At 39.5% G+C, this 26,713-nt stretch overlaps 1 protein-coding gene across 1 annotated transcript; it reads left to right on the top strand.

Moving 5' to 3' along the window:
* Positions 1 to 1,085: 1,085 nt before the first annotated feature.
* LOC138889818 (uncharacterized) lies at positions 1,086 to 3,247 on the top strand. Its single transcript, XM_070173154.1, has 4 exons — positions 1,086 to 1,624; positions 1,978 to 2,352; positions 2,484 to 2,610; positions 2,726 to 3,247. The coding sequence occupies exons 1-4, from the start codon at positions 1,086 to 1,088 to the stop codon at positions 3,245 to 3,247; spliced, it is 1,563 nt and encodes a 520-aa protein (XP_070029255.1).
* Positions 3,248 to 26,713: the final 23,466 nt, after the last annotated feature.

Below are 26,713 nucleotides of genomic sequence, written 5' to 3' on the forward strand. Positions count from 1 at the left end.
AAGGAAGACAGGAATAAGAGGAGAAGCATTAAAGAGCCAAAGTGGAAAGGAAGAAAAAGTGGAGAGATAAACAAAAGACGGGATGAAATACGCAACCGTTGCGAAACATGTAGAAACACATTTAATTGTATAGGTGCATCACACCCCAATGTGCGATTACCTATGTGTTATTTGCTTCAAACTAACCAGTTTGTTGTCTACTGTTGAGTTTAAGTTTCGTATTAAGGTGGTTGGTTTTGTGGTAATCTGGCTTCACATCCGTACTTTACAAGAGCAAAAGGAAGTGTAGAAATGTCACGTCGGAAAGTCATATGCCAACAGTTCCTATCCAGGAGGATAGCCCGATCTCGGCCATCCTAACTTCCGAGTCAGAAACTGCTGAGGAAAACAGAATTATGCGTCTCTGCATGATGGAAATGTGGGATGCCCGGTCCAATGGCAGAGAGCCACCGAGTGTGATACTTGGGTTCCCTGAGTTACTTCCCAGGGCAAGTGGGACTTCCAACGTCCCAATAAGTTATCCGAACACCCCACTTGGATATCCTACCATATCATCCCACTTTGCCGGAACACCTTCCGAGGTTTGCCCCCAGGTGTTGATTTCAGGAGCGGCCTCCAACATATTCATTGTTCCATCTTGTTCGGCCACGACACAACCCACTTTGCCCAGGCCTAGTTTTGATCTATCATCTTTCACCTTCCAAGTACCATCCTTCCCACCGGAACCTACCCAATTCACTACCAATGCTTACCCTCAGCCACCCCGGTACGAGTTTACCACGAGACAGGAGAAAACCACAAAGAACCTCGAATAAGAGGAGATTACCCGAAAAATGAGGAGCATGGAACACAGACTCAAAATATACAGGGTTTGAGCAGACAAAAGAGCGTATCCTAAGCTGATCTATGTATGTTCCCACACGTGCACTTAGCCTTGGGTTACAAAACCCCAAAGTTTGAAAAGTATGACGGGCATGGGGATCCCATAGCCCACCTCAAGAGGTACTGCAACCAATTGTGGGGAGCAGGTGGAAAAGAGAAGCTTCTTTGGAGAGATCCTGGTCGGCATTGCTTTTGAATGGTACATGGATCAGGATATATCTCGTTGGCATATTTGGGATGACCTGGCTCGGGATTTTGTTAGGCAGTTTCAGTATAACATCAACATAGCCCCTGACAGGAATTCGTTGTCAAATCGCAAGAAAAAGTCCTCAGAAAACTTCCAAGAGTATGCCGTCAAATGGCGCGAACAAGCAGCCAGAGTCAAGCCACCAATGGATGAAACAGAGATGGTTAGTGTTTTTCTTCAAGCCCAAGAGGCTGATTATTTACAGAATATAATGTCTGCAATAGGGAAACCATTTGCCGAGGCCATCAAAATTGGTGAAATAGTCAAAAATGGTTTAAAAACAGGGCGCATATTGAGTCAATCTGCTATAATGGCTGCTTCCCAGGCAATTCAAGGCAGGTCTAGAGGTGTAGCGAACCGAAAGAATAAGGAAGAAGTGGCAATGACAACTTCAAGTGCAAGAAAACCCCGTCCACCTAGAAATTACTTCTTTACAAGCACCCCACAACATTACTATCCCCATCAAGATGCGGCCTATGCTATGGCTCCCCAGCCGTACGCGATGATGAATGCCCAACCGTACGCTAGGCCACAACAAAAATTTCACCAAAACCGAGCTCCATTTCATAGAAATCAGCCTCCTTACCAAGCTCAGTATAATCCCCGACCTCCACAAAATAATTTCCCCTACAATGCTCGTGCCCGGGAGCCGCCAAGGAAAACAAACTTCACACTATTGGTGTGTAATATTCTAGCCTTTTCCCTAAATTGGTCCAAATGGGCTTGCTACAACCCGTACCCCTGAATAGACAAAACCTAGAGTCACCTTCTTACCAACCTGGCACCTGATGTGCCTATCATTCTGGGTTGGAAGGGCATGACACTGAAAACTGTTGGACTCTCAAAAGGGCAATTGAAAACTTGATAGAGCAAAAAAGTGTAGTGCTGAAAGATGAAGAGATTCCCAATGTGACCAACAATCCATTGCCGGCTCACAACAACGGGCCGGTCATTGGAATGATTTGTGAAGATAAAGAGTTTGACCCAGCTCTAAAAGCCATCATTGCCATAGCTGATGTGGAAAAGAAGCCAAAGGCTGCCACAAAGCAAAATAAGGGGGAGAAGAAGAGTAACTCCACTCCTCGAAGTGAAGAAAAGATTGTGGAAACCAAAACATGGGCAATACCCCCTAAAGACGCCATTCTTTATGTTCCCCGAGCTCACAGGAAAGAACAATTGGTGTTTCCTCCTAAGAGGCTTGAGTTGAATAAGGGACTTAAGATGTATATACCCAAAGGGACCTACGTGGCGCGAGGACTAGTAATTCCACCCAGTTGTGTGAGCCCGTGATCATTAGCCGCGCACCACAAAGGCCTATGAAAAACCCCACTACAGTGCCTTGGAACTACAACAGAGCAATTGTGACATACAAAGGGAAAGAAATTGCAGGGGAAGTAAATGAAACCAACCCATCTAGGAAGTACCTTAATCTGGAGGAAGTGAATAAGGCCACGAAGAAGCTTTTCACACTCAAGAAGCTAGTTAGTGCCGAATGAAGAGTTCTTCAGGAAAATGAAAACTGTGGACTATGAGATAATTGACCAACTTCAAAAGTCTCCTGCTCAGGTCTCTTTGTTATCTCTGTTAATGAATTAGACTGAGCATCAGAAGGTGTTTATAAAAACCCTCAATGAAGCCTATGTCCCAATTGAAACCATTGTTGAGCAACTAGAAAGGATGGCAAAAAGATTCTTCGCAATCAATCAGATCTCCTTCAGCAAGAATGATTTGCCCCCGGAAGGGGCAGCCCATAACAAAGCCCTCCATCTGACAGTTAAATGTGAGGTGTACTATGTGAAGAGAGTTATGCTAGATGGCGGGTCCGGATTTGATATCTGCCCTCTCTTAACCTTGCAAAGAATGGAGATTGGGACTGAGAAAATCAGGCCTAACAATGTCTGTGTGTGTGCCTTTGATGGTGTCAAAAGAGATACCATAGGTGAGATTGATCTGATCTTGACTATTGGTCCTGTGGATTTCGAGGTGACCTTTCAGGTCCTAGACATGGATACTTTCTACAATTTCCTCTTGGGAAGACCTTGGATTCACGCAGCAGGGGTTGTACCTTCCACTCTCCACCAGATAGTGAATTTGAATATAAAGATCAGGAGATTTTAGTCTATTGAGAGGACAAGCAGTCGATTTAATGGGACCCGTCAGTCCCATGTCTCGAAGCTAGGGAAGGAAGTGAACATATAGTCTATCAAGCTTTCGAGGTTGTGGTCGCAGACCAATGTCAAGAAGGAAGCCCTTGTCCTTAACCCTTTCTCTCAAATGTGTCAATTATGGTTGCCAAGGAAATGATCAGGCATGGTATAAACCTGGGAAGGGGCTCGGGATGTCATTGCAAGGAATCACGGAACCTATAACTCTGGCTGCTAGCGAGAAGTTCTTTGGCATGGGTTTCCAAGCCACGCCAGCTAATGAAACATGGGCAAATGAGCGAAAGAACAACGGTTGGGTCTTGCCTCAGCCTATCCTGCATCTGTTCGAAACCTTCATCAGGCCCAAGTACAATGAAGAAGAGGAAGATGAGGCTTTCATGGCCGAAGAAATTGAAGAAATATGTGGGGCTATGAGGCAGATGTTGTATGAAACCCACATGGTTCAGTCGGGAGAAGGCTCGAGCACCGCTTAGGTGTTGTACATGGCGCCCGATGCCAAGTTGCAAAATTAGAAGGCTACTCCGTTCCCAGTCAGGTGGGATTCCCGGTAGTCCAATCTTGCCACCTTTTCTACATCACGAGTTATTTCAGGGTGTAACTCGGATGTTTCTTTTAGTTTATTGTCTTTAAATTCCAATGTAAACCATGTTATCTTCAAAATTCAATGAAATGAAATCAATATTTCATCGTTCATCTCTCTTTGTTCTTTCTGATTTTCGTTACTTTTTATTATTTCTTATTTCAGTTCTAATAATGCAGCTTTAAATAACATGACATGCTTGTGGACTTCATGTCCAGATCCAAACACGTTGTCTAATTGTGAAATAATGAACCAAGAACCGGAATATGATGAAGAAGAGGCTTTCAGGGAAATAAATCGAGAATTGGAACAATTTGAGAATAAGCCTAGGCCAAATCTAAATGAAACAGAGCAAGTAAATTTGGGTAATTCAGAAGAGGTCCAAGAGACCATGATAAGCATTCACACAGATGAAAGAACTAGGGATGCCTTGATCCAACTTTCGTTTGAATTCAAAGATGTGTTTGCTTGGTCCTACGATGACATGCCAGGATTGAGTGTCGATTTGGTGGTCCACAAGTTGTCAACTTACCCCGATTATCCCCCTATCCAGCAAAAACAAAGAAAGTTCAAAATCGATATTAGTGACAAGATCAAAGAAGAAGTCACCAAACAGTTGAAGGCAGGGGTGATCCGAGTGGTCTGATACACCACCTGGTTAGCCAATGTGGTTCCCATGCCAAAGAAAGATGGGAAAACTCGGGTGTGCATTGACTATCGAGATCTGAACAAAGCAAGTCCCAAAGACAACTTCCCTTTGTCAAACATCCACATCCTCATTACTATGCCAAACATGAGATACAGTCTTTCATAGATTGTTATGTTGGGTATTATCAGGTCTTAATGGATGAGGAAGATGCAGAAAATACAGTATTTACAACACCATGGGGCACCTATTGCTACAGGGTCATGCCTTTTGGTCTGAAGAACGCCGGGGCAACATATATGAGGGCCATGACCACCATCTTTCATGACATGATGCACCAAGAAATCGAGGTGTATGTAGACGATGTGATCATCAAATCCAGAACACAGGACGACCATGTTCGGGACTTGAGAAAGTTCTTCGAGCGGCTGCGTAAATATGATTTGAAGCTAAATCCGACTAAATGTGCATTTAGGGTTCCGTCTGGCAAACTCTTGGGATTTATAGTCAGTCGGAGGGGCATCAATCTAGATCCAATGAAGATAAAATCTATTCGGGATTTGCCTCCCCCAAGAACAAAAAAAGAGGTTATGAGCCTGCTGGGAAAGTTGAACTACATTAGCCGATTCATTGTGTAGTAGACTTCCACATGTGAACCCATCTTCAAGCTATTGAAGAAAGATGCAACAATTAAATGGACAGACGAGTGTCAAGAGGCCTTTGACAGAATCAAAGAATATCTGTCGAATCCGCTGGTCTTAGTCCCACCCGAAACTGGAAGACCTTTGTTTTTGTATTTGACAGTCTTGGAGAATTTTTTCGACTGTATCCTCGGGCAACATGATGTGACCGAGAAGAAAGAGTAGGCAATCTACTATTTGAGTAAAAAGTTCACAAGCTATGAAGCTAAATATACCTTGTTGGAAAGGACTTGTTGCGCCTTAACTTGGGTCACACAAAAGCTTAGGCATTACATGTTGGCCTACACCACTTACCTCATCACCAGGCTGGATCCTTTAAAGTACATATCCAGAAGTCGATGCCCACAGGGAGGTTAGCAAACTGGCAGATCTTGCTCACTGAATTTGACATAGTCTATGCCACCCGCACAACAATGAAAGCCCATGCTCTAGCGGATCACCTAGCTGAAAACCCTGTTGACAACGAATATCAGCCCTTGAATACTTACTTCCCGGACGAGGAGGTGAATTCAGTTGAGGTAATGTTAGAAGACACCAATGCTTGGAAAATGTTCTTCGATCGGGCTGTGAACGCAAAAGGTGTCGGGATTGGGGCAATTTTGATCTCACCCACTGGTCAACACTATCCAGCCACAGTCAGGCTTCGTTTTTTCTGCACAAACAACACCGCCAAGTATGAAGCCTGCATTATGGGCATGAACATGGCAATTGACCAAGATGTGGAAGTACTGTTGATCATGGGAGATTCGGACTTGATTATCCGACAAGCTCAGGGTGAATAGGAAACCCGGGATGCCAAGCTTATTCCATACATGCAACATGTGGAGGATCTTAGTAAGCAGTTCAAGTTAGTCAAGTTCAGGTACATTCCTCATTTTCACAATGAGTTGGTCGAGGCACTCGCTACTTTGGCGTCAATGTTGCCGTATCCAGGCAATATCCACATTGGCCCATTGGAAATCCAAATCCGAGAAAGGCATGGTTACTGCAATACGGTTGAGGTAGAACCGGATATTCAGCCATGGTATCATGATATCAAGAGATTTATGAAAACTAAAGAATATCCTGATCAAGCCAGTGGAGACCAAAAGAGAACTATTAGATGACTTGCAAGTGGTTTCTTCTTGAGTGGCGAGGTCTTGTACAAAAGGACTCCAGATCTCAACTTGTTAAGATGTGTTGACGCCGAAGAGGCCGGAAGAATCATGTATGAAGTGCACGCAGAAATGTGTGGACCTCACATGAATGGGTATGTTTTGGCAAAGAAGATCCTTCGAGCAGGCTATTATTGGATGACTATGGAAAAGGATTGCTTCAGTTTTGACCGGAAATGTCATTAGTGTCAGGTACATGGTGATCTGATCCATGCACCACCTGCAGAACTGCATCCTATGTCAGCACCTTGGCCACTTGTTTCCTGGGGTATGGACGTCATTGGGCCGATTGAGCCAAAAGCGTCAAATGGACATAGGTTCATATTGGTCGCCATCGACTACTTCACGAAGTGGATTGAAGCAATTACTCTCAAATCTGTCACCAAGAAAGCTGTGGTAGATTTCATGCATTCCAATCTTATCTGCCGTTTCAGTATTCCTGCAACTATCATTACGGATAATGCTACAAATTTGAATAGTCACTTAATGAGGGAAATATGCGAACAATTCAAGATCACGCATCGGAATTCTACCCCTTATCGGCCCAAAGCTAATGGTGACGTTGAAGCAGCAAACAAGAACATCAAGAAGATTCTTAGGAAGATGATCCAAAGTTCAAGGCAATGGCATGAAAAGTTATCGTTTGCACTGTTAGGAAATCGCACAACTGTGCGCACATCAGTCGGAGCAACCCCATACCTTTTGGTTTATGGCACTGAAGTCGTAATACCCGCCAAAGTTGAAATCCCTTCTCTTTGGATCATTGTTGAAACTGAAATTGAGGACAGTGAGTGGGTCAAAACCCATCTATAACAGTTAACCCTAATTGATGAAAAGCAAATGGTCGTAGTTTGCCACAGGCAATTGTATCAACAAATAATGGCCTGCGCCTACAACAAGAAAGTGTGGCCTAGAAACTTTGAAGTGGTGCAACTCGTTTTAAGGCGTATTCTCCCCCATCATCAGGAAGCGAAAGGAAAGTTTGATCCTAACTGGAAAGGCCCATACATTATCAGAAAATTGTTTCCAAAAGGGGCGTTATACATGGGAGACATCGAAGAAAATAACCCTGAAATAGCTGTAGATGCAGACGAAGTCAAAAGGTATTATGTCTAGTCTTTCTGCAGCAACAACATTATCCGATTGGGATGACGAAGGCTTTCATTCTCTCTACCCCAAACGCTCCAAACCTTTGCTAACCCTTTGAGCCGGTTACCTTTCTTTCATTACCCTCTTTGGAACATGGAAACGTTTGTAAAAAAAATCAATCATCATCAAAACAAAAGAAAACAAAAACAACAAAACAAAATGTTTTCTTAAACTACGTTCGACTTGATTCCGAAAGGATACATAGGCAGCCTCTCTAGGGTTCAGTCATACCAAAACAAAAATACAATTTCCCCCAAAAATGAAACTGGGGCAGATATTATAATGGTTCGGCAATAATCCCGCCTGAACGGATCCAAAGTGGTAATATGATCCAAATTATTTTTACCCAAACCTTGTTCAAGTCCTTCCGATCAATCGTTGAAAGGTGGCCAAAATCGGACAACGCAGTTGTTGGAATCCAATGCAATCAAGATGAGAAAAATAAAATGAGAGAGTCTTAGTGGTGAAAACCTACAGGCACCGTAAGGCGATAGTGAGCAGAGAAATTGAAAAATGAGAGAGTCTTGTTAGTGAAAACTCACAAAAAGAGCACTACAAGGCAACGATGAGAAGAGAAATGAGAGAGGTCAATTGGCAAAAACCCGCAAAGGGCGCCGTTGATCGAAAAGAAGAAATCCCTTACCACCATTGGCACTGAAAGAGTCCTGGCAAGGTTTCTCAGTTTTTACTTTTCTGTGAATCCCTTTCGGTCTAACTCTGTTCCGAAACTAATACAAAAAAAAGGTGGCAAGATTGGTTTTACAGGGTTCTGCTTAACAAAAGCCAAATCCAAACAAAAGCACCCAGCCTTAGCGGGTGCATCAAGTCGATCATGGCTGGCTGTGATGGCCGATGCTCTGAAGTTAAAATTATTGAAAATGAAAGAAATCCAAAGTTAAGTGCCCATAAAGGCAAAATAAATTGAAAAGGCCAAAGCGCCACACAGGTGAACCATCATGTGAAATTTTGATAGAAGTCAAGCTACCCGGTTTTAGAAGAGAAATCAGTCTCCAGAAATCCAGCAAGCAGTAAATGATTTCAGCAAAAGGGTTGGGCCGGGATCAAGTAATCAAAACAATCAAGGCCACAAAACCAACCACTGTTTTAAACTGACAAATTTTTCTTTGATTTGAAAATAGGTACAATCTAAGATAACCTCGCAAGGAGCAGGTGCAATAAAAGCAAGACACACAGAGACCAGAATGGTCCTGTAGCAGAAATTAACCCAAAAAGGGAAGTCCCTTTCAAAACTCTCTATGCATTCTTTTGAATAAAGCATTCAAAACCATGGTAGCATAGAGCCTCCAATATCTAGCTACATCTTCCCAATATAGGATCTCATTCCCTATTCGCGGCCAGCATAACCTGGTAGTCTTTTTCAGTATAGGGTTCCACTCCCTAGTTAATCCCCGGCATAACCCGAGGACCTTTTCTCTTTTCCAGCATAACCTGAGGACCTTTTCTCCTCCCCGGCATAACCCGAGGACCCTTTATTTTCCGTCATAACCCGATGACCTCCCCGGCATAACCTGAAGACCCTTTCTTGTCATAACCCGAGGACCTCCCCAGCATAACCCGAGGACCTTTTCTTTTTCCGGCATAACCCGATGACCTCCCATGCATAACTTGAGGACCTTTTATTTTTCGGCATAACCCGATGACTTTTCCGGCATAACTCGAGGACCTTTTATTTTTCCGACATAACCCGATAACCTCCCTGGCATAATCCGAGGACCTTCCTACTTTTCCGGCATAACCCGACATTCTCCCAGCATAACCTGGCAATCTTTCCAAGTTAGGGCCCCCAATCCCTAGTTGATTTCATTATACATATAGGGCTCCACTCCCTAGTCTCTTCTTCTAAAAAATACACAATCCTGATTTTATTGCTTTCAATAAAGAACTAGTATAGATTTTGTTACAATAACTCATGAAATTTTTTTAATGAAAACTGGGGCAGAAAATTTTGTTCGTTTGTTTGTTTTGGTGCCTGAACAGGTTTCTTCCGTGAGGCACAAGGTTTGTGATGGCCAAATGAAGAAATATCAATCCAAATAAAAGAAAATAAGAAACAAGAAAAAAAATGAACTCTACGTGCAGAAGTGGAGAAAAGATGCGGACTGCTCAAAATGTGATTGAAGTCGCAAGTTTTGCATGTCCCGCCTTGATCCGAAAAGCTGACGACGAATGAACCAGCGGTTGCAGCTAACGAGCATCAAAGATTCAGATCAGAGTCTGCAGGAAGAACCAACCAAGACTCAAGATCGAAGCTTCAGGAGACTTATAGATAGGAATCTTGTAACTCGTACTCGATAGAATTAGCTAGTGTAGCTTCTTATCTTTCATTTCGGTGTAATAAGGAGCCCAGCAAGCAGAAATAGCCACAACAACAGTAAAATCACAGTTTCCCGGTAGTCTCAGCTACCAAAACTTCCAAAACTACACTGACCTGATTCCTTTATAGCCAAGGATATGTAGGCAACCTCTGAAGCAAGGTTCGGTCAGACTCTTTTCAAAAAGTGCTTCTCATGGAGTTTCAAACGGGCAAAAATCCCTCATAGTTCCTCATTTTATCTTTGCCCGAAAACCCTTCGTGTTTCTGAGCAAAGAGGGGTAGCTGTGAACATGTGATTTTTGCCCCATACAAAACACTCCTATAAAATCCCAAGAAAAATAGACTTTGGTTAATTATTTGCCATTCTAGGAATTTCTGTAGATTTTTCTGAATTATTTGCATTTTTTCTGTGCATGTTTAATTTATTTAAATCATGAAAAATACCAAAAATATCATGCATTGCATTTAGGATTTATTTTTATATTTTTATAATTAATCAGTAATTATTTATTTTATAAAAATTTGAAAATCACAAAAAAATAACTCATTTTACATTTTTTTTATCTTTTAATTTTTAGTCTATTAATTTTCCTTTTTAAATTTAGAATTAAGTGTTATTTATAATTTTTATAATTAGCTAATTAGTTTAATTTCACACTTTTGGACAATTTAGGATTTTTAATTTCTAGAATTTTAATTAAAAAAAAAAGAGGAAAAAGGAAGAGAAAATAAAAGGAATTAAAAGGGATTTTCGGAATTGGGATAATACACCAAAGACCCCAAAAATTCCACCCAAACCAGTCCAAATCCACCCCAAAACCTAAGCCCAATATCAATTAACCCGGTCCAGCCTCGTTCAGTCCCAAACGACCCCGTTTTATTCCAATTTGATCTCAGTCGTTGGATCTCATCAATCCAACGGCCTAGAACTGAAAGGTCATTTGCCTTATAACTGTCTGAAAGAGAGCCTACCCCCCCCCCAAACCAAACCCTCTCACTCTCTTTTCTCTCTGAAGATAACCCCAAACCCTAGCTGCCCATGAACCCTACACCGCCTCCACCGTGAACCACCACCGAAAATTGCCTCACGGCGATTCTGGTGGCCCATTCGCCCTAAAAATGATACCATAGACTCCCCTTCATCTCCCCATTCCAAATCCCCACTCCCTTCCCTTCGAATCATACCCAATTTGTTCGAATCTTGAATCAAAAACCCGGCCAAAACTTTAGTTGATCCAAAGCTTCCCAAAATTACATCATGAGACCACCACAACCCCATCATCCCAAATCTCAACTCCTTTCCCTTCGAATCATACCCAATTTGTTCAAATTTTGAATCAAAGGATCCGGTGGAAACCCTAATTACTCCAAATCAGGTCAAATTAACATCCTACAACCTTTACCCCTCTCTAAGACCTAAGCAACCTTTAGCCCTCCCCAAATCAGTTCCGATTTGGCCAAATTTCAGATCTTGGATTCCAGAAAAACCCTAAGTCTTCTTCTCCTCTTTGCTTGGTCAGTGGATAATCGGATGAACCCCAAACCACCATTAGTTCATTGTCCCCTGTTAAGGGCAGTTGATTAATGAAGGTTGAGGGTTCATTTTCTTTCCTCGAAGATTTCACCTTAGTTCATGAAATATTTTTCTGAGGTAGACGAGGTTATTTCTTTTCTTTTCTTTTATTTATTTCCCTCTGATTTTCCTTTTTTCTTTCATTCTTCATGGTTTTTGTCTTGCTCTAATTGCATGGTTGGTTTTTCGGGCTTTGAGTTTATTAATCATGTTTTCTGTTAGTTGCTCATTGATAACAATCATTTGGTTTAGGATTAATGTTCGAGTTTGGCCTTTAGGATTTCAATTTCCTTTTTCAATTTGTTGTTAGTGTTTAATGAAGATAAAAGCAGCACTTTGCATCATTCGATCCTCTGTTTTGGCTTGGTTGATTTAATTGTTTCCAACTGTGAAATAGGTTATTCATTGTTTGTTAATTGTTAAATATAAGTTTCAATTGATGAATCTTTGAATTGTTTTCGGTTTCAAAACTTTTTGATACCTTTTGATTCAATTTGCCTCTGATTTCTATTAGAAAATTGTTAGTCCAATCTGTAACACTTCAAGACTTTTAAGGCTTAAATGAACAAGTAGAAACTTTATGGACCCATTTGAATTAGAAAGGTTAGGCTAAAACCTGAAATAAGTAGCAATCTAAGGGTTAAAAGGGGGTTTTTACTTGGGCTGAAAATCAGATATTTCTAGGAAAGTGTACAGTTGTCCTAGCTGTTTAAAAAATATGCTGAAAATGGGACAGCTGTACCAAAGGCTGTTAAAAAGGACTATACTATTATTTCTTAGGATAAGGAATATGATAAAAGATGCCTTCTCATTAGGTAGCCTATATATAATCTCTATTTTTCTAAAAAGACAGATTCTCATGCACATTTTCATCAGCAAGTTTTTTGAAAAAGTTCTATTTCTCCTCTGAAAACTTCATACTCAAAACAGCTTTGAAAACTTCAAAAAATCTCTTATTCCTTCCAAGCTTGAAACATGGTTTGAAGTAGAAACTCTCTTAGTCTTCTTAGCTGAATCTTTTGGATTTCAAGTTGGTTCTTAGTTTTTGGATTTGAATCTCTAGGTCATTTGGTGTTGCTGCTGTTGTTTCTTGATGCTGAAGTTCATTTTGTTCAGAAAAATCTGCCTTCACTTGTTTATTTTGCTAAAAGGTACACATTCGGGACTCACTGTCATGACCCGATTCCCGAACCTGGTCGTGATGGCGCCTCTCATGAAGACAAGGCCAGCCATTCAACCCAATTCATCCTTTTAAGACAATTAATTAACACAATTATAGTATAAACATGGTTTAATAATATCCAATAGCGGAAAGTATAGATAAAATACGGAAATCCAACCCGACTCAGCCCTAACCGTGGTGTCACAAGTCATGAGCTACTACAGAGTTTACTCAAATTCTACAAAGTATGGAATTAGGAACAAATTCTGAAGATATCATAAATAACAGAAGATAAGGGAGAAAACGGGTCTGCGAACGCCATGCAGCTACCTCGATAACTCTGATGAAAACTGAACAGCAGAAAACTCGCTCTATGCCTCAGAAATACCTGTACCTGCACACATGGCGTAGGGAGTAATGTGAGTACTCCAACCCAGTGAGTAATAAATATAAATAATGACTGAAGGTAAGAAAACACGTTAAGACACACAATATTCTATACAGAAACAGTGAAAATCATTTAAAATAACAATTCAGTGAAATATCATGTGAAATTTCTATTAAACCAGTAAAACAGGTAATTTGACAGTAAAATGACAAGTAGAATTCTGCCCCTCTGGCTCAGTATCAAAATAATAATAGAAATCTGCCCCTCGGGCTCAGTATCTCAGAACAGTGTCAGCCCCTCAGGCTCAGAACAGTATAAAGCAAGCAGTCAATGCAATAAGAACACATAATTATTATGGCAGATAATGCAGATAAAGAATAAATGCATAAGTGCAATGCAATGCATATGACGGTACCCTCTGGTACCCACTGTGGCGTGCAGCCCAAGCCATCCATATTTATTTATCGTCGACGGCGCTCACTGGGGGTGTGTACAGACTCCAGAGGGGCTCCTACAGCCCAAACGCAATATCAAACCATCTCGTGGCATCAAATCTAGGCCCCCGGCCTCATATCAATCTCAGTATAATCACCCAGGCTCTCAGCCTCAATATCAATGTAATCAACCAGGCTCTCGGCCTCAATATCAATGTAATCAACCAAGCTCTCGGCCTCAATATCAATATAACACTGCTGCGGCGCACAGCCCGATCCATGCTAAGTCCAGAAATCATCATAAGCCCCTTGGGCATTTGTAAAATAGTAGTTCTCAGCCCGAAATATCATTTAGAAATATCATTTAAGCTTTCAAATCTTAGAAAGATGGCTGAGTTTGCAAAACAGTATTTAAAACCTTGGACTGAGGTCAAATGATATGCAAAATATGCGAAAGCAGTGATATCAATCCCTGAAGGATTCAAATAATTGGCAAGAAGCCTACAATTGGAAACATGACTGAGGATATAAATTCTTTAACAAAATAAGTGAGGAAAACCAGTCAAAAATCCCCTAAGGGTTCTACAGGTCGGCACAAGGCCCCAAGCATGGCAACAAGCCCAATTCACAATAATAAAGTATACGTCTCAACCAAAAATGTAGTAAAATATCTCTCGGGACGGACCAAGTCACAATCCCCAACGGTGCTCTACCCCACGCCCGTTATCCGGCGTGCAAGTCACCTCAATATAGCGTTACGATGTGAAATTTCGGGGTTTCAAACCCTCAGGACATCATTTACATCTATTACTCACCTCTAGCCGGCCAAATACTACTCCGCAATGCCCTTTCCTTTCGTATCGACCTCCTCGCGCGTCGAATCTGGCCAAAACTACAATGAATACATCACAATAGGCTAAGGGAATATAACCCAATCGAAAAGACTCGAAAAATATCAAAAATCACGAAATTTGCAAAACCCGAGCCCCGAGCCCACGTCTTGAAATCCAGAAATTTTTACATTAAAATGTTCCTTATCTCGCCACGAGTCTATACATACCAAATTCACAAGAATCGGAGTCCATTTGACCCCTCAAATCTCAAATTTAGAATTTCAATCTCAAGCCCTAATTTCTTATAATTTGGCTATGTTTTCATGGATTTCTAGGATGATTCTTCAATAAAATCATGTATTTAACTCATAAAACTTACCTCCAATCGATCTTAGTTGAAACTCCCTTCAATCCCCGTCCAAAACCTCTCAAAATGACTAAAAATGGTGGAGAAATGGGGTGTTTTTCGGGAATGAAATGTAAACATTCTGCCCAGAATTTTTCGGAATTACTGTTCACCCCGTGTTACTGTTCACCCGTGTGTACTGTTCATGGGATACTGTTCACGGATACTGTTACGGGTACTGTTATGGTGTACTGTTCACGACACTATTCACAGATACTGTTACAGGGTACTGTTTACAGCACTATTCAAGGATACTGTTATATGGTACTATTCACACACTATTCACAGATACTGTTACGGGGCACTGTTCATGGGTACTGTTCATAACTACTGTTCACAGTGCTGTAAAAAAAATGCAGCAGCTTTATTTTTTTCGTGCCTAAATCGATCCTTAACCTTCCGAAATACACCCGAGGCCCCCGAGACCTCAACTAAAAGCACCAACATGTCTTAAAACATTATCCAAACTTGCTCCAATCGTCAAAACACTTCAACTAACGCCAAAATCATCAAATTATATTGAATTCAAGCCTAAGTTCTTTTAAAACTTCTAAAACACACATTCGATCAAAAACCCGACCAAACGATGTCCAAATAACCTGAAATTTTGCACACTTATCCCAAATGACACAATGAAGCTACAGAAACTCTCGGAATTTCATTCCGACACCCGGATCAAAATCTCACCTATCAACCGGAATTCGCCAAAATACTAACTTCGCCAATTCAAGCCTAATTCAACACCGGACCTCCAAAATTACTTCCGGTCCTGCTCCTAAGTCACAAATCACCTCCCGGAACTAACCGAACCGTCGAAATTCACATCCGAGCCCTCTAACTCATAAGTCAACGTCTGGTTGATTTTTCCAACTTAAACCTTCTTAAAAGAGACTAAATGTCTCATTTCTTATCAAAATCGCTCCAAATAAATTCTAATGCACCCAATACCGATAATGAAACGTGAGGAAGCAGAAAATGGGACGAACGAGACAGTAACTCATGAGACGATGGGTCGGGTCATCACACTCACATGTTTGACCTAGGGTTATTTGATTTATGTAATCTATGTTCTGATGTTTGAATGCAAAACTTTCACCTGCTGAGTGTCCTTCACTATTTTCATCTTATTCATGCCTTATGATTATGATTCATCAAATGTCTTAAATTGTTACCCCACTAGCATGTTGAATACTTCACTTAGCTTAAGTTCTTCTATGTTTAAAAGAATGTAGAATGTTTGAACCTGAATTCCTGAACACTGAATTAGCTTTTATTGTTCTTTTAGTTAATGCTAATGTTACATTGGTTCAGGGCTTTTATATGAACTAATGGCTGTTATCACTGTTATTTGTTTGTGTTGGCATGTGATATGGCCATGAGGCCAAGTGGTTTCAAGGCTGAAGTTGGGAATGTGAATTTGTGAGGGACAGTTCCATAGCTGTTCTCTCGCGGAGAATTGAGGGAAAAAAGGGAATCAGAAATTAGAAAGAGGAGTATCTTTGAGCATATTCAGGCAGTAGCATAAGTTGTAAAAGATGATTTTGTTATATTCTGGACTTTCAAGTATTGGAAATGGACTTCTATAACTTTTAAAATTCAGTTTCCTTTTTTCCTGGTTTGTTTAGTATTGGGTCATTACAATTAAGACCCATTGTTCATTTGATGAACATGTTTTATAGTTGCGACTGGGTCAGACTTACAACCAGGCCCAAGTTGAGATCCATTTGAGCATAATCGGGGATTTAGGCTGTTGAGCCTGGGCTTTAAGCCCAATAGTTTAATAATTTGTAAAATGCCTCTACTGAATTATGGTGTAAATGCATGACTTTGTTATTTTTCCTTTTGCAAATCATAGTAGTATGACGAAACCTTCGAATTTGAATTGCTTTATTTTCTGAAGTTTCATTTTTTTAAATTAAGTGAACTGTGTTCCTTGCTTTTCTTTTCCTTGGAAAGTTCGGTTAAAGTTTTAATGCAAAGAGGTGGATAGGCCCAGTCGGTACCAATGCACAACTGGGCCTGCCTAAAAATATAAGCCCAACGTGGGTTATTTGTCTACCGGACTCGCAATTGTATCTTAAGCTTCTGATTTCTGGGCCATTCGTGAGCCCAATTTTCAGCTCTCAAAGCTGATCCGTTAGCTGGTTGTTTCTGGTCCATTCCCCTTGTCCCAAAAATATTTAAAACCTTTTCATGATTAGTTAGTCTTTGTTGAATTAAGTCTTAAATAGGAATATCCTAGGTGACCTTAATTGAATAAATTTCTTCTAAAAGAAAAAATCATTTGAGGTGTGCCATGTTTTAAAACCCATAACATATGACCCTCATGAACTTAATTAAAATTTGTGAATTTGAAGTGTGCCATGATAAACAAAACCCTAAAGGCCATGGCCCTCGTATGATTAATAATAACTCTCTAAGATCGAGGTGTGCCATTACTAAATTTTTCATGGTCCTCGCAAACCTCTTATTAATTTGAACCATCGTAGTTTGCTTTAGGCCCGATTTAAATTAGTATTGCGATTATATATACGTTCGCGTAATATTTGCAATTTTAACTCTAAAATAACTCGAGGGTTGTTTTCGCGCAACTACGACCAAACCTTTTCTTAATAAAATAAACAAAGCATTATTAATTGTGGACATGTTCGCGTGACATGATTTTTGACGCGTCAAAAGAAGAGAGTATACGTACGCGTAACTCAATTCTTTAATTATGAATAAATCAGGTGATTAAAAGCGGTAAAAGATAAATGTACATAGGTCCTAAAAATGAGTAATTAGACGATTTAAGCCAAGTATAAATCGCTAAGCGACCATGCTGGAACCACGGAGCCCGAGAATGTCTAACACCTTCTCCCAGATTAACAGAATTCCTTATCTAGAATTTCTGGTTCGCGGATCTTTCAAAATAAAAATAAAAACTTCCTCGATTCGGGATTTAAAATAAACCGGTGACTTGGGACACCAATTAAATTATTTCAAGTGGCGACTCTGATAATTTAAATATTCACATTTCGAATAATGTCACTTTAATTGGAAAAACTCCTATATACCCTCTCGGGGTGTAAAAAAAGAGGTGTGCCACTACTATCCCAAGACCAAACACTTACACGTTGGATGCACCATCAATAAACAATATCCAGACTCCGGACATAGTCCCCGATACCAAAACTACTTCCTTTTGCTAAAGGCATTATCTCATCCACAAACTCGGCCAAAACTTGTGACTTGATTGCAGTCTGCGGTTTATGTTCAGTATCAAATTCACTAATTTCAAGCGTCCATTTAGCCAATTGACCCAATAACTTAGGTTTATGAAAGACGTTTCTCGGGGGGGAAAAGTCATCACAATGGCTATAGGGCAACACTAAAAGTAGGGCCTAAGCTTTCGAGAGGTAACTACGAAAGCTAGAGCCAACTTTTCTAGGTGCGGATATCGAGATTCTGTACATGATAACATTTTACTAATATACTAAATATGTTATTACGTACCTTCATCTTTCCGAACCAGATCTGCACTTATGGCTACTTCTGACACTTTCAAATATATTAACAATTGCTCTCCATCCTTCGGTTTGGACATCAAAGATGGGATTGGCAAGCATTTCTTCAAATCCTTTAACGCTTCCTGGTATTCCGGTGTCCACGAGAAGTCCTTCTTCTGTTTTAATAATGAAAAGAACCGGTAACACTTTTCTGAGGATCAATATATAAACCTACTGAGGGTTGCTAATCTTTCGGTCAATATTTGCCCCCCTTCATTATATTCAGTTTATTAGGAATATCTTCATGGTTTTGATCTTGTCTAGATTTACTTTAGTTCCTCGTTGTGAAATCAAGAAGCTAAGAAATTTTTTGGATCTAACTCCAAAAGTATATTTCTCCGGGTTAAGCTTCATATTATACTTCCCTAAGATGTCATACATTTTTTATAGATGAATCAAATGGTCCCCTGCACTAAGAGACTTAACCAACATGTCGTCAATATAAACTTCCAGAGTTTTACCAATTAAACATTCAAACATCTTATTTACGAGCCCCTGATAGGCGGCTCCGGCATTTTTGAGCCCAAATGGCATCATATTATAACAGTAATTACAAATTGGATCTTCCGGGTGCATCCTTATTTGATTATACCATGAATACGCATCAAGGAAACTCATCAACTCATACCCAGTTGTGGCATCAATCATTTGATCGATGTTCGGCAATGAGAAAAAGTCTTTAGGGAATGTCTTATTAAAATTTTTAAAATCTACACACATTCTAAACTTATTATTCTTTTTTGGTACTACAACTACATTAGCTAAGCATTCAGGATAGCACGTATTGAACCTATATTGAATAACCTGGTTACCTCCTCCTTAACAAACCTACTTTTTTTGCTTTAGTGGAGAAAAATTGGGGTCCAAGCTTACCTTGTGAACTGCCACTTCAAGTGGGATACTTGTCATATCTAAGTGAGACCATACAAAACAATTAGCGTTAAGAAACAATATTTTACATCGGAGTTTGGGGCTCAATCCCGTTCCCAAGTAAACCTTTCTTTATTTTGGGAACTTAATAAATAAAGTGACTTGTTCGAGTTCTTTTACAATTGAATTTGTTGCATCCATATCTTCTGGTACCTGAAAAGATTTGGGCACCTGGTAAATATCGGGTGTCTCCTCCTTGCTACCGTTTTTTTTCGGTATTGCCATTGGTATTAAATTGGATGTTGATACTGGTTCCTGTAATTGCTATTTATTGACTCCATTTTCCTTACTGCTAGACAAAATAACTGCATTCATTTCCCTGGCAGCGGGCTGATCACCTTTAATATGCTTAATTCCATCCGGTGTTGGGAATTTAGCAACTCGTGATAGGATGATGGAACAACTTTCATATCGTGAATCCACGACCTATCGAGAATCACACTATACCCTATATCACCACCCACAACTTTAAGAAATGTAGATTTCATTACACCTTTAGCGTATGTAGGCAGTATGATTTCTCCTCTAGTTGTCACACTTGTTAAATTGAATCTTGCCAAAAGCTTTATTATCGAAACTATGTTACCTGTTAGCTTTTCTTTCTATAGGACTCTTAATTGGATAATATAGGACGAACTACCTAGATCAACCAATGCATGAATTTTAAAATCTAAAACATTTAAAGATATTACTAGAGCATCATTGTATGGTAAAGTTAAGCCATCTGCATCTTCCTCACTAACAATATTTTTATCATCCTCTTGTATTTTGGGGATCCTCGTTCCATGTGTGACCGATATCTTTGTCTTCCTTGCAGTCGAAAATGTTACCACATTCACTCCAACTCCTCCGAAAATTATGTTTATATTGAGATGAGGAGACCATGTTGTTTCGCCGGTTTCTTTGTATCACGACCTTTACCGTGATTATTCTTAGCCCGATAACTTAAGAAATCCCTAAGAAAATTATTTTCAGCAACATTGCTACCTCTTCATGAAGATGTATACAGTCCCCAGTCCTATGACCATGTGTACCATGGAATTCAACTACAAACTAGGATCTTTTTGCCTAGGGTCCGATCAAATTGGTTTTGAGAACCTTTCTTCCTTTATGTTCCTTATGGCAGAATCCAACTCCACCAAGCTAATATTGAAATTATAATCTGATAACCAGTGATAGATTGAATCCCCGAACCCCGATGGCTCTTTATCTTGCAAAGTCCAACTACTTCATCCATAATCAGTCCTGATATTCGGTTCGGATCTTTCTAATAACTGATAACCTCTAATTCCACGTTTTGCCATGCCCGTGAATCGGAATTTCGTTTGACACATATGGTTGAAAACAACTCCTAGATGACCTTTCTAGATTCTGATCATGATTTCAACCTTTGAAAGACATCGAGGAACCCAACTAATCATTTTCAATCCTAATTTTTTATTCATAGCAGTTATGGACATTAGCACATGCAGTTTCTTGAAATTCTAAAACACTCTCCTTCAACTTCCTTGAGGCATCGGACCTTAAAGGATTAAGACCCTTGGTAAATGATTTTGCTATTTATTTATCTGGTAGTGCCGGCAACAATATTCTCTCCTTTTGAAATCTGATCACGAACTCTCGTAGTAACTCTGAGTCTCCTTGAGCGATTCCAAAAATATCTGTGTTCCTAGCTTGACCTTTCCTCGCTCCACCGTGAGCTTTGATGAAATAATCTGCAAGCATTTTAAAAAAAGTCAATCAAGTATTCAAGTAAAAGTGAATACCATGTTAAATCCCCTTTTGTTAGGGTTTCGCCAAATTTCTTTAGCAAGATTTATTCGATCCTATTAGGAGCCACATTGTTTCCTTTCACGGTTGTGCTGTAAGTTGTAATATGTTCATGTGGATCTGATGTTCCATCATATTTTAGAATATCTGACATCTTGAATCTGTTTGGGATCAAATTCGAAGCCACGCTAGGTTTGAAAGGCAATTATATATACTTCTTCGAGTCCGGGCTCTTTAAGATCGGAGGTACCCTGGAATTTGATCGATCCGAGCGTGAAATTCCTTAGCACTCTAATGCATTCGAGCATTTTATTTCTCTCATGCACCTCATGAGTTCGGTCTTTAAAGGATCATCTGCTTTGTTATTATTTCCAAATCCATTGTCTGCACTGACTGCTTGGTTGTTTTTCGGTCTAAACTCCTCTCGGGAAGCGATATTACCTGTTCCTGGTGACTTTTGATTTATAGGAGCGCTAAGAGAGGCTCGAACTCCACTATTTGAATTATTTAAATCCACCTATAACATTTATTGAAGCTCAGTCATACCCCTTCTTTTCTTGAGAAACGATTCATAATTTTTCATTGTTGTGCTCTTAAAACTTTTACGGTATCGGTCACAGGCTCGTCAACCAAATCATCAAGAGTAGGGCTCCTTGCACATCGAGTATTTCTTTCCACCTGGCTCAGAGTTGATTCATTCCCATTAATATAGGTTTTACCAGTTGAATAATCATGTTGAGTTGAGCCATGTAAACTGTCCACATGCTCGTTATTGTTGTTTACTCAAACCAACATTGAACAAGTTGTTGACATCATCGTGTGCCATAACTGTAGTATGCTTAAAATAGAAAAACTTTAAAGCACGTTAGTATAAGATGAGCAGATCAAAATAACACCACAATTGTTTATGTCCCACGGTTGATGCCAACCTATTTACCCCTAAAAAGGTATAGTTAAATTTATAAATGTGGTTTATAGATACGTGGATTAAGTTTATATGATTAATAAAATAACAAAGAATAAATGAAACAAAATAAACATAATTAAAGAAAAAATAAGCATGGATTTCAAATTGATCCCACCGGAACTAAGAATAACTAGAAAATCTTGATAAAAATCTTATGAAGCTTAAGTAAATGAGAGAAAGACTTATACCCTTTGTAATTCTAGTATTCCGTGTCCTTACATCAAGTACAAGTGTTGTTATTTATAGTTAAATCTAAGGAGACATGACCCTCAAATCATACCCTGTTAAAGACGAATAAAAACAGCTCTTTGATGACTGTGTAATGTTGGGAATAAATACTATGATTTTCTGTAACGACTGCTCCTTTAATGATGCTCTCTCCGGCCGGTAATTTACTCTCAAATTCTTTTCCCCAACCTTTATGTCCTTAAAATTTACACAATACTGATCATATACTTGTATCCGGTATTAACTATCTGTTGTCTTATCTCCACCTTGTCATCACTATCACATATCTGTTCGAGAAATGTACATCTGTAAGCTACAAATTTTTCCCAATACACATAGACAAGCTATGGGGTGGAGTCAAGAACAAGAACGGGCATTTAAATTTGCAAATGGAAAGAATGCCAAAGCTGAAACTTATAGAATGGTGCTGGAGTTTTGATCTTTTTTACGGGGAAGTAAGCAAGATAAGGAGGAGATAGAAGATAGTAGCTTGGCAGTTTTGTAGAGGTGAGGTTGTTTATCATCTCTAGGGATTCTTTGTTATGATTGTTATACTTTTTTCCTTTGGTAATTAAAAATTTATTTACCAAAATGTTAAGATTATTGTGATCGATTAGCTGTTATTGAGAAGAAGGAGAATCTGAGAGAAAGAGGCAAAAAAATATTCTGTGCAATTGTGAAATTGAGCATCTGAAGCTTCTAGACTCAGAGCTCTTCTATTTATATAAAAGATAATTTGTTCGGATCTTTACAATTTGGCCTTGGGCCAAAAACTAAAAGAAGGGGTATTTGGCTACCTATTAGTACAAAGGATGGACTACACAAATATACAATCCAATAATAAAATAAAGTTGACTATTTACAAAAGAAATAACTTTATTATCCAACACCCCCTCCCCCCCCCCCCCCCCAAGTTGAAGGGGGGAAGCACCTTCAATTTGGAGAGAAAGCCATAATGCACCAACCCAGTGAGGGGCTTGGTCAAGATATCAGCCAACTTATTGGTGCTGCTAACATGAACTAAGACAATGAGACCTTCTGATAATTTTTCCCTAACAAAGTGACAATCAACCTCGATATGTTTTGTACGCTCGTGAAACACAGGATTACTAGCAATATGCAGAGCTGATTGGTTGTCGCAGAATACAAAAACAGGAGTCACACCAACAACACCCAAATCTGCCAACAGGAGAGTGAGCCATGTTAATTCTGCAACTAGTTTACTCAACGCACGGTATTTAGCACTACTAAGAGAAACAACATATTATTTCTTAGACTTCCACGAGACAGGACTCCCACCAAAGAACACAAAGAAACAAGTCACTAATTTGCGTGAATCTGGGCAAGCAGCCCAATCACTGTTACAATAGCCATGTAAAGCAAAGTCTATTGAGTTATTAAAAAAATACCATAATCAGATGTCCCTTTGAGATAGCGCAGCAGAATAATGAGGAACTTGAGGAGATTGGAGAAATTGACTGAGATGCTGGACAACAAAGCTCAAGTCAGGCTGGGTATGAGTTAAGAAATTGAACTTTCCAATAATGTTCTGATACACTTCTATATTGGGAAGCAACTCACCATCAGCAGCTTATTATTTCAAAGTAAGGTCAAGAGGAGAGACCACTGGAGATACCTCAGAACACTTATATTCAGCCAAGAGATCTAAAATAAATTTTCTTTGATTTAACAACAAACCAGCAGGAGTAGAAGATACCTCAATGCCCAAAAATTAGTGCAAGGTGCCGAAATCCTTTATCTTAAATTGTTCATCGAGATAGGACTTTAAAGTAGAAATTTCTGATACATCATTACCTGTTAGAATGATGTCATCTACTTACACTGCCAAAATAACCATAGACTCCCCCGACCTCTTTGTGAATAGTAGTCATTAAGAGAATGAATATACCTATTTGCTCACAAAACATTTGAAAGCTTAGTATACCATTGTTTTGAGGCATGTTTGATCCCATAAAGGGACTTTTGAAGTTTGCAAATGAAAGATTTCCTAGATCTAGAAGAGGATTCCACAGTGAACCCCTAAGGCAACTTCATATAGACTTTCGCATCCAAATCTCCATGGAGGAAGGCATTGTTGACGTCTAGCTGACAAAGTGGCCATTGTTTCTTAATAGCCAAGGCAATAAGACATTTAACAGTGGTCATTTTGACCATAGGGGAGAAAGTTTTATTGTAATCTACTCCAGCAGTTTGAGTATCACCTTTAACTACTAGTCTAGCCTTATATCTTTCTATAGAACCATCAGCTCTAAACGTAATTTTATATACCCACTTACTCCCAATGGCCTTCTTGCTAACAGGGAGAGGAACTACAGACCATATCTGATTGCCTTCAAGAGCCTCAAATTCTTTCCTCATTGCTTCTTGCCACTCAGGCACCAAAGCAGCCTGAGAATAGGTGTAAGGCTCAGAAAGTATTGTTTTGTGTCTTAGGCTGATTAGGGGAAGAACTGGACCCAGGGCCTTGCAAAAAAGATACAGAGACAGAAGAGCAAATATGATCATTGAGGTAAGAGGGAGCAACATGGGTTCTGGTGGATTTTCTCAAACCCTCAAAAGGTGAAACATGAAAAGTGGGAGTAGGAACAGGATGTGAATTGACAGAAGAAGGAGGGCCAAATATCATGGAAGAAGAGGAAGGGGAACAAGTAACATTGGCATATTCATTAGAAGGAGATGCAGACAATAGAGAAGAAGGATCAGGAGGAACATGAATGGGAGAAGGCAATGGTGAAGTAGAAGAAGAAGGAGAAGGAGGAGCATTGGAGTCATAAACAAAATTTGTAGGAGAAGAAGTGGAAGGAGAACCAATAGAAAAGTTGACAACAAAAGGAAAATTGATTCATGAAATATAACATCCCTAGAAATAAACAATGCTCCATTTTCAAGGTTAAGGAGTTTGTAGCCTTTCTTCCCAAAAGGGTACCCCATGAAGACTGTAGGTATGCACCTGCTACTGAATTTATTCCTGTGTACAGGAGGTTTAGAGGCATAGCAAAGGCAACCAAACACCCTTAAATGAGAATAAGTTGTGGTTTTATTAAAAAGCAACTCAAATGGGGATTTATTGTGAAGTAGTTTAGAAGAAAACCTATTAATCAAGTAGGTAGCAGTTAGCACACAATCCCCCAATACTTTGTAGGCACTTTAGAATGAAAAAGAAGTTCCCTTGGTGTCTCAAACAAATGCATATGTTTCCTCTCTACTATCCCATTTTGTTGGGGAGTATATGGACAATAAGTGTGATGAATAATGCCTTGCTCAGTAAAGAAAGAAAAGGTGGAAGGACTGGAACCTAATTCTAAAGCATTATCAGACCTAATAGTCAAAACTTTGGAATTAAACTGTGTATGTACCATGGCAATGAAAGCTTTTAGAATAGGAAAAGCATTTGACTTAGTCTTTAATAAATGAGTCCAAGCTGTCCTAGTAAAATCATCCACAATTGTTAGGAAGTACTTACACCCATCATGTGTGGGAACATGATAGGGACCCCAAGTGTCAACATATATCAATTGGAAAGGAGTGTTTGTGTGAATTGTACTATGTCATAAAGGAAGTCTGGTTTGCCTTGCCATTGGACAAATATTACAAACAAATTCTTGTTTACCAGAAAGCATAGAAGAAATAGAAGGAATAGACTTTAAATGAACAAAAGGTATATGTCCCAATTTACTATGCCAAAGAGTGTTCATTTTATTCATTTGAGGAATATTTACAAATGGAAAAGAAGTGATAGAACACTCAACATTGTTCTTACCAAGATCAGGTAAAATATAACTATGAGAGCAAGTAAAGGCAGAAGGATGGCTAACAACAGTGGATGAACATGATGAATTGAAAGATGGCAGTTGCAAGATGTAAAGTCGATGCTGGGATTTACCAAACTCCAGAGGCCTCTTCATGGAAAGGCCCTGTATGAAACATTCATACAGGCAAAAGAGCTAAAAATTAGAAGACACTTTAATTGTGATACCAACTTGTGCACATATATAAAGTTGTATTGAAAGCTAGGAACTAAAAGAACATGAGATAGAGTAGTATTATTTGACAAGGTTAAATCTCCCACACAAGTTACTTTGACTTTGTACCCATTAAGTAGAGTTACTAAATAAGGAATAGGCAAAGATTTAATATTGTGAAGTAGACTACTGTGAGAGGTCATGTGGTAAGTAGCCCCATAGTCTAATATCCAAGAGTTCTTATCAACCTTACACAAAAAACAAGTACTAACTGAACATTTAGGTCTATTATTAGAAAAGAAATTGAGGATACCTGCAAAATTGACAGAACCAGTAAGGTGGGAAGTAGAGTTAGGATCAGACACATGATGTTGTTGAAGTAGCGTGAGGAGCTGGCTACACTACTCATTTGTCAACCCTGGGATAGTCGAAATATCTGCAACATTGGTAAGTGGTGTCTCAGTGAATGCCTTAGGTTTAACATGAGCAAATTGTTTAGGAGGATCCAATTCAGTTTGAACATTAGCAGCAGTCCTTCCATTATTCCTAGTGAACTAGAAATTCGAGGGAAAATCATGCTTCCTATAACATTTCTCCACTGTATGACCAGGCTTATTGCAATAACTATAGAC

The sequence above is a fragment of the Nicotiana sylvestris genome, chromosome 4 (assembly GCF_000393655.2).
Source record: "Nicotiana sylvestris chromosome 4, ASM39365v2, whole genome shotgun sequence".
NCBI lineage: Eukaryota > Viridiplantae > Streptophyta > Magnoliopsida > Solanales > Solanaceae > Nicotiana > Nicotiana sylvestris.